At 39.9% G+C, this 10050-nt stretch overlaps 1 protein-coding gene across 1 annotated transcript in view; it reads right to left on the reverse strand.

Annotated features, from left to right (window-relative positions):
- KCNB2 (potassium voltage-gated channel subfamily B member 2) overlaps positions 1-9824 on the reverse strand; it is a 283474-nt gene extending 273650 nt beyond the window's left edge. The window contains exon 1 of the mRNA XM_077808963.1: positions 9246-9824. Within this exon, the coding sequence (XP_077665089.1) occupies positions 9246-9824 (579 nt within the window). The remainder of the gene's footprint in view (positions 1-9245) is intronic.
- Positions 9825-10050: the final 226 nt, after the last annotated feature.

A 10050-nucleotide genomic window follows, 5' to 3' on the forward strand; every position in this document is an offset into this window, starting at 1 on the left:
GGATCGTCCCATGAATTCTCTAAAAATATCACCTGGCACGATATGACAATAAGCAAAGTAAAGTTGAATTGAAGATTGTACAATGCAAGGAATGTCACCACCCTTCTCATCCAGGGGGCATCCTGCAAGTGACTGACGACATCCGGAACTGTATTACTATTACTTGGCTGCCCTTGGGATAGTTCTGGCATGTGCTATACCTAGGCTATTTTAAGCAGTATCCAACCCTTGTGGTTGCATCAGGAGGGACTCAATGAAAGATGAGTGAAAACACTGAAGCTTAGGTGACAATGTCCTCCAGTGTCCTGCAGTGAAATTTACAACCACCTTAGGGAACAACTGACTTCTAAGAGCCATTCCGTGATTAACTTTGCAGCTGTTGGTCTGTTAAATTACTTATTAGAGGACAGAATAGAAAATCCGTTAGGTAATCGAAGCAAGTTTTTGTATTAGCCGAGTGGGAGGTTTCAGGTAGGAGTTTAGTGGAGTGCAAAATGCCACTTTTAACAAGCACTATACATTAAACATTCCTTAGGGTACAGATGAACCTGAGCCACAAAGTTTGGACTCAGATCAGCCCAAACATAATAACAGTGAAGCAGGGGCCACCTTAATTCCGATCCAAACTTCCTCCAATCTTGAGGTGTCCACATCTAAACTTTGGAATAAAATATACCATTCATGAATGACTGTCAATAATAGGTAGCTGAAATTTGACAAGAAAACAAACAGGATTTGGAGCAGTTTTAAGGTACATATGTCCCCAAAGTAAACCCTTTACATGGCCTTCTGCTCTTTTCCCCATCTGTTCTCAATACTTAGATACAACTTTGCTAGGCCTCTGATAGGTACACACTATTGCATTGTTGTGAATTTAAACAAAAACTCCTTTGTTGAAACTGTTATTCTGACAAATAGGTTTGTCTGGTAGGGTCTACATGTGGACTACTGTATCTATAATCAGAACCTCTACCAGCCCCTAAAATGATTCCTGCTTATTTTATACAAGTCTTGTTGTTGGTCAATAACGTGAAGGGGGTTGTTTGTCAATAACATGAAGATTTTATTGATCCAGCACTAAACTTTCTTCTTAAAGTTCCTTTGCTTCTTAAAACTATTGAAACATATCACACCTAGCACTAGTTCTCAGCCTGCATTCTAATGAGATGGAAAGTGAACTATGCACTTTAACTTTAGGGCTAGATTCTGAACTGAGGACCAGAGTCTCAGTTCATGTACATGAGTAATGCTCCCTGGGTTTCAGTAGAATTAAACTGATTTACACCAGCTGAGAATCTGGCCTTGTGATTTTCACACGTATGGATCACAATTACCAGAATTGCAAACACATAGGAGGAGCAGATTGTGGTCTCCACTCACAGAGATAGCTCTACTGGGATGCTGTTGTACTTCCAAAGGTATCTTTAAAAAAATGGTGCAAGTCTCACATGCTGGTCCTCAAATGTTTTGGAGAGTTGAGTGCTTCCAGGGCTCAGCACTAGACATCAGATATTCACATAACTCCCATAAAAAAAAAAAGAGCACTCCTGAGTCCAACGAGTGTCAGGACAAATGTCATTTTCTTGATGGAAGAAGCAACACACAGGAACCTCTTTAGCTGCATAGTCATTTGGAAGCCATCTGCCCTCTTGTGCTGTCACCCATCTTACACACAAATCAGAGAGCCAAATGCAAAAACCAGCGCTCAGGAAAATCATAGGGATTTGTTAGGCTCTGAGCCCCAAATCTGCACGTGGAGTACATTCAGCCATGTACTCTGTGTAGTTCTTGATCTCTGGTAGATGTAGTATTGACAATCTTCAATTAAAATATCACCTGTGTATAATTCATTGCTATTTGTTAATATAAGTCTTAACGTTACTTAACTGTTTTCAAGCATCATGCCTGAGAGAACACAACCCAATGACAAATACTTATAAAAATACGCAAGGGGACTGCAGCCTTTTGGGACATGTGACTTTCCTCTTGGTGAAGTGAAAGGCATAATACTCTGTTTTTTACCACTGAGGCATGACACAATTTAGGTAACATGTCAGAGCTGAAAAGCCAGCTTGTGAGATGCCTTGGACTTGACCAAGAGGCATGCCATATTCTGTAGAATGCTACAATCCTAACTGAAAAATAGTGTGATCCATAGGTACAGAGCACTGCTGGGCTATCCATAATTTGTCATTACAAATGTCAGAAATAGAATAAGAAGAATGGTGGCAAAGCAAACAATACAGGACTAAATCCTGCCCTTAGCAGAGATGGCTAGTATGGAGTAAGTTTCTTGTTCTTTCATGAAACCAGCACAAGAGGTATCCTGCTTTATAGAACAAGCTGCATCCAATGGTGAATCTGTATAATCCACTGCACTACAGAAAGCTCCTGTCTGCCTGTTTGAACGGTGAGAGAAAAAGCTCTCTAGGCACTTCCACCCCACTTACCTTTCCTTGCACAGGAAAATATCACCAGCCAAAGTTTAACACAAAGTATGCAGAACAGATTAACCTGTTCCTTTTTTTCTCTGTATTCCTTTTTTTTTCCCTAATAAAATTCACAATCAAGCCCTTTTCATTTTCCTGTCCAGCAGAAGTGTGGTTTTCTTGTGAGAGAACTAATAAACAAGGGCTGGAGAGTCAGTGAAGTCAGTTTTCATTGCTCATGATGTGAAAGATCCTTTTTCCCCGCACATTTAATGAATGGAGATATTCCCTGGTGCGTCTGTTTGAAGTCAGTGATAGATTGTCTGGATTTGGCTCACTGTAACTTTGCCCCAGAATAGCTTTCATACTTGAAACCCCAGAGTTACTAACAAATAACTGTTGATACCCAACAGGTTACTTTCAAAGGACATTATATTTGTGCTATTCCAATATCAGCAGTTAGCAAGTTCTATTTCTCACAAAGAACTTACAGTACCATAGACAACATCACACGCCCTGAAGGAACCCTTATGTAACGGAAGGTATAAAAACTCCTCCAAAGCAGGACAGATCAAATGGTAGCCCTGTTTTTTCCTGATATTTATGCTGATTAAAAAATGCTGAATCATTAGTTACATGATACTTCATGTGCAAACTTCAGAAGATAAATAATCTTTTAATCACCAACTCAGTAGTCAGCATATACAAGCTTTTAAAACAAAATCAATTACCTACTACCAATCCATTGTGTTCTTTGATATGATATATATTGGCATAGCAATAAACTCACTTAGCTTTCAAGACTTTAAAATACTTTAGTTATTAAATTTTAATGACAAGGATAAAATATAATGTCTTTGTTTTACAGTCACATTGGCTGCCATTAAAGATTTGCACAGAAAATGAGATTTGCTTATAAGTGAAGATGGAAAATGTCCTGACTGAAATAAAGGATGAACTGGTGGTAAAATGCCTATAATCCATGAGCATCCATCCAATCTACCAAACAGATCTGCTGCATCATGGATCTGCTTTGCCATAACTTCATTTTTGCAAGTATTATGTCTTAAAGGCAGTGGTACTGGGAATGAGGACAAAAACACAGCATTACCAGTGCATTCAGATAAAGGCATTGGAGTCGATTCTGTAGCCACTTCATGACAGAATTCCTAATGAACTCAGTGGGAAGTAGAGATCAATAGTAAGTCCATCTATGGATCAGCAATAAAATCAGTTATTAAAACACTCATTTTCAACACAAGCTCGCAGGTATTGAGGTAACCAAACTCTTGTGAAAATTCAGGAATAAATGTTCGTACAGAAGCGATGCCTATCCTTTTAGGAAGGAGGAAGAACCTTATTTCCCTGTCTCCTTCATCCTAGGTCTGTAATTAGACAAGAGAGCATTCAGGAATAACACTGCTCTTGAGGACTGGGGGCAAAAAGAACCTTAATACAGGGTCTTGTGGATATTGCATTAGTGTTATTAGTGTAACTAGGCTGACCTTGAGCGTTATACACCCTAAACCTAAAATAAAGACAGAAGAAACAAAGACATTTTGACTGGGCTGCACAACTCAAGAGGCAAATGTAAAGAAATGTATCTTCTTCCATTCTCATGGTAGCTCTGACATTTGTAATAGAAACATCCATTTGATAATACACTATTTTTCTCGCATAACTACTCCCCGTTGCACTGTGTACAACCAGCTAAACGGCATATATTATTCATTCTTCAGCTCTACACTCTGAAAATCAATAGTGCAGCATTAATGTGGCTTTGTCACTGGGCTAACACTCTACTTAGCAACCAAAGGGTTAATATATGACTTGCAAAGGAATTTGTATAAATGTTTCATATGACATCCATTTTCATTCCAAAGTCATGGAAAATTAATGGGTGTGATTTTCCCATAGTGCCTGATCAAAAGCCCATTGAATTCAATGTAAAGACTCCCTTTAATTTCAATAGGCTTTGGATCAGACCCATAGGGATTTTATGTTTGATAACTGGCAAAAAAAACACCCCAAAAGCCAAACTGAGTTCACAGTGTTTATCCCACACAGTGTAAGAAATGGATTCAACAACAACCTGTTCATGTCAACTGCTAAGGTGCAATGAAATATCTGAATGAGGATGCAGATATTTGTAGATTAAATGAATGTGATATTCTTTTTCATATTTCTTTGAAAGATGGCAAAGTAACAATATGTTTTAGGTTTATGCTGAATGATATTTCCATATGTTTTTCTTGATTTTCCCTTCTAAAAATCCCTTCATTATTTCCCTTACAAAAAGAAACTTCACCTCTGAACAAGAAGGCAGACAAGCTGTCCTTTGCCAAGCTGACACCAATACGGTTCTGATTGGCTTGCAAACAATGTCCTAGGAGTGGTTGAACTAGCCCCTTTTCCCTAGAAATTCAGCAAGTCATCTCAATGACATGTCCAGTCTGGGGGCTTGGCTCATAAACATATAACTAGATAGCAATGCAACATGCTGTTGGAGTGATACTGGGTCAACAAAGACAACAGTTTTTCAATTTTCCTTCTACAGAGGGAATGAGTTTATCCACTACAGCTTCTTGCCCCTTGTTTCAGGATAAATTAATAATTTGCTGTGTGAATATGTAATTACACTTTAAAACAAAGTGCTGAAATTTGGATTTTTTACCTTAGATGAGGATCATGCCATATATCCTAATATGCTATCCAATCAACAGTATATTGTATTAAAGCGCATAATGTATACCAATTTCAGTATATCTTGGTTTTATATGAGGCTAGTTCTTCATTTTCTAATGTTTCATAGATTCCAAGGCCAGAAAGGACTATTCTGATTATCTTGTTTGACCTCCTCTACAACATAGATGAGACAACTCCCCCAAATAATTCCTAGAGCAGATCTTTTAGAAAAACATGCCGACATAGAAATGTAGGACTGGAAGGGACCTCAATAAATCATCTAATTCAGTCCCCTGCTGTGAGGGCTAAGTGTTATCTAGACCAGTGCTTCTCAAGCTATCTGATGTGGGGGACGGGCAACCTTTTTTTCCAATGTGCGCGCAGACCGGCAGCCAATGGCTCGCGGACTGGCACCGCTCCGCGGACCACCACTTTGAGTAGCACTGATCTAGACCAGGTGTTTGTCTAACGTGTTCCTAAAAACCTTTAATGATGGAGATTCCCCAACCTCCATAGGACAATCTTGATTTAAAAATTGTCTGTAATGGAGAATCCACCCTTGGTAAATCATTCCAGTAGTTAATTACTCTCACTGTTAAAAATTTATGCCTTATTTCCAGTCTGAATTTGTATAGCTTCAACTTACAGCCATTGGATCATGTTATACCTTTCTCTGTTAGACTGAAGAGCCCATGATCAGATATGTAGCTACTTATGGAATCTAACCAAGTCACCCATTAACCTTCTCTTTATTAAACTAAATAAATTGAGCTCCTTGAGTCTATTACTATAAACCAGTGGCTCTCAAACTTTTGTACTGGTGACCCCTTTCACATAGTAAGCTTCTGAGTGCGACCCCCTCCCCTTATAAATTAAAAACACTTTTTAATATATTTATAAATATAAATAAAATATATATATATATAATTTATAATTATAAATGCTGGAGGCAAAGTGGGATTTCGGGTGGAGGCTGACAGCTCATGACACCCCATGTAAGAACCTCGCAACACCCTGAGGGGGTCCCAACCCGCAGTTTGAGAACCCCTGCTATAAGCCATCATTCTCGTGGCTCTTCTCTGAACCTTCTCCATTAGGCTAGGCCAGGGGTTCCCAAACTTGGTTCGCAGCTTGTTCAGGGTAAGCCTCTGGTGGGCTGCGAGATGCTTTGTTTACCTGAGCGTCTGCAGGTATGACTGCTCGCAGCTCCCAGTGGCCGCGGTTCACTGTTCCCGACCACTGGGAGCTGCGGGAAGCGGTCACCTGGCCCGCACCGCTTCCCACAGCTCCCATTGGCTGGAAACAGTGAACCGCGGCCACTGGGAGATGCGAGCAGCTGTATCTGCAGACGCTGAGGTAAACAAGTGTCTCGCGGCCCGCCAGAGGCTTACCCTGAACAAACGGTGAACCAAGTTTGGGAACCCCTGGGCTAGGCCCATTGGGACAATTTCTTTCTCGTTTACATTATTCAGCCACAACTTCCATGGGAGTAATTGATCAGATTTTGGCCCACTGAATATTTACATATAATGTATTTACTAGCTGAGGACAGTTGAAAGGAAATTCCAACTGTATAATATGCTTTAGTTCAAGCTACCAACCAAGAATCACATAAAATGGGCAATAAGTCATATAGAAGGCAATTTAAATTAGGCAAATAGGCTTCACACAGCAGCATACAGACAAGCACATTATGCGTTCCACCGCAGCAAAATAGAATAAAACTATATGTTCTGTGAGTCATGTTCAGCCAGATGAGGCTGGAAATCAAGAGGTGAAAAATAAACAAATATGAGCCCTAGTAGGTAAAAACAATAAATCACCTTGATTTTCAAAACTTGCCTGGATTGGGTATTAATACTGTGGGTACCACTTTTTACCTAAATCAAATATATTGCCAGGCCCTTCAAAATAGGCCAAACCAGTGGTAAAGTACGGTGTCAATAAACACTTTGTTCAGGGTTTTCAGAAGTGCTCAGCATTTGCCTAATGCTGTTCCCACTCATGTATGCCAATGAGGGTTTTGCTATTGAATTCAATGGGAGCAGAATTAGACTAATGCAGAGTACTGATGAAAAATCCCACATCCTCTGTGTACACACAATTAACCACCAAGCAAAAGAACGATCAAGAACAAAACCAAACAAAACAATTCTAATAGACTAAAGAAAGGACCTGGGGGTTCACTTTTGCCATATCTACTCAGCATTATTGTCTTGCTTTCTAGTTTACAGTATATTTTGGCAGTAGCATGACTCATGGGTATTAAGTACTATGGGCCATAGACTCCTCTCTGACATGAGAAAACAGAGGAGAACCTACAAGAAAACATCCATGCCCTTTCCCCTCTCAAAACTGTAGCAATATAAAATTATTCTGGCAACAGGCATGGCCAGGGAGCTACAGGTAAGCCAATGATCTCTGAGTTCAAACCTGGCAGGCCTCCGTCATCACGTGCATAGGTAGTGTGGTTCTACGGGGCTTTGACTCTCTCTCTCTCGTTCCCGACCACTTGCCAGCAATGCTCGCTATGTTGCTGTGCTGCCATTCTTTCTTCTCTCTACAGGAGCACTCATATTTCTGATGATTAGGGGGAGGTCATGCTTACTTAACCGCGCTGCAAAGAATATATGCAGCACTGAGGGACTGACTCCAGCCTGTCCAGCAGGCTGCATAGCAGCTGTATCACAGAAGTGCAGCAAGAAGCTTGATGGCCGCTATACCATACCACTGGATCATACTGTGTAACATGGCTTCCTCAAGACTTTTTTGGTACAGCTTATGTCCATCTGCTTCCCCCTGCTCCTCCTAACGGAGAGGAACATATGGCTCAGAATACTCTACTCTCAGAAGTAGGAAACCCATTTGCATGTATTTTCTAAAACATTCTTTAGAATACCCTCGTTTTTCACTGCCAGCTGTTTACTCTAGTTACAAATCTTTATACACCATGCCTTGACTCCTTAAAGAAAATTTTGTCCAGGCTCAACCCAATAATACAGCCCGTGGTGAAAAATTAAAACAAAACATAATATGCTTTTTAAAATGCCTATTACAAAATAATTATTAACCAATTCATGGAAATGTTGCCATGCTTTAAATTTGTATAAACTCTTCCATATTTTAAAGTTATTAATATAGGACTGACACCCTAGTACCCCACAAGTGAGAGGGCAAAGCATAGCCAGAGTTAAGCAATATGTGTGTACTAAAGCTTTGCGTACAGTTTAAGTGCTATTAATTTAAGGCCAGATTTTGATGGTCTTGTTCATATTGAGTAGTACCTTATGCCATGAATAGTCCCACTGAAGTCAATGGGACTCCTCAAGAGCTTTTTATTGTAAGTAACAGTACCAGAATCTGGCCCTTCCAGTCCAATCCTGCCTTCTTAACACAGGTAAATTTCCCCTTGATATCAGGAGTACATTTGCCTACTTTGCCTGGATAAAGCCAGCAGGATTGGGACATAGTCTAATGAAACAATCTGATTCCTTATCTCTGCATATTCTGTATATTCATACAGAACTCATTCTGGGTTTCAAAGGCTTTTTTATCAGAGATAATATTGCTATGATATTTGCCAGATAAAAAGCAACCTGCTGGGGGCTAGTACCACTCTCCTGACAGTCAAGCTGATGCCACTTATTAGATGTCCCTAACTGATGAATTGAGAGCCAGCCATTTTAAACCTATACAATGCCCCTAATGGAAACAGTACGAACACTCTGAAGTTGCAGAAAACATTTCTTTATAATCAAATAAAATGATTTTATAAGCAAGGAATCTACTAATGTTTCATACTTATACTCGTGGAGAAAGATCAGACATACATGCAGTATACTATTACATGTGTGCATTTGTGTTTATATACAACAACTCTGAAGGTTTATAGTTCATATTTATAGTGCTTCAGCCTGATTTAAAGCTTCCTGAAGTCAATGGGAGGTTTTCCATTGATTTCAATGGGCTTTGGAGTAGACATTTAATCAGTTGTATTCACATGATCACATGTACCCTTGTTTTTCTCTATATTAAACATTTTTAGTGAAAGTTATTGATGCATTTCAGATAAACAGGTCATGTACTTTTAATTTTCTAGTGCTTTGGTGTTAAGCATGTCATTTACCCTACCTTTGCAGCCACTGATGAGTTGGGTTTCTCTAGCAAGTCCCAGAGTTTCTTCCTTTTATCTGGGCAACAAGTATTATCAAACTCTTCCCCTTCTCTCTCACGCATTGTCTCTGCCTCTCTCCTCAGTTCCTCATTCATTTGTTCTTTCTTCTGATGATACCTTGCCTGGCAGCAAGATTCTAAATATATCTCATCAATCCCCCAGAAATCAAGCTCTTGGCCAAAAGAGAGAGCACACATTTCTTCCATCATGTGTAGCTTCCCTGTCCTGTAGAAATTCAAAATGGAGGTAAAAGCCCCTGGGTGTCGATCAAAGAAATATTCATTCTCATTCAGGTTATAGTCATCACACACTTCCAGCAGAGAATCATGAGTATTGCAGTCTCTGAGCTTTCCTAATCGAGTCCTTGGGAGTCTGTCCAAAGTCCTCCATAGAACTTCATGATTGAGCCCGCCTACATTTATTTTAACTCTCCTTGAGCAAGTTTTGCTCCTAATGATCTCCACTGGTTCTGGTGGGAGGGAAAGGGTAGACTTTGAAGACTTCCTGTTCATCCCTGGTGGAGCGTTCTCTGCCATTCTGAAACGGATGCAGCTGTGAAGCCAAAGTCTTTATGAGAATGAGCTTGGAGAATACAAATTTTCGAGCAGGATCCTCTTTAGACAGGTCTCCCCATTCCTGGAGCTAGAAAAGAAAAATAAATGGAATCTTGCAACACACCGCATATTCACACAGCTTTTTTCTTATGTGACTATATACCTCCCTTTCTACACTCTCATGTACACATCAGAATATAATGACAAG

This window comes from Eretmochelys imbricata, chromosome 2, assembly GCF_965152235.1.
Source record: "Eretmochelys imbricata isolate rEreImb1 chromosome 2, rEreImb1.hap1, whole genome shotgun sequence".
In the NCBI taxonomy this organism is placed as follows: domain Eukaryota; kingdom Metazoa; phylum Chordata; order Testudines; family Cheloniidae; genus Eretmochelys; species Eretmochelys imbricata.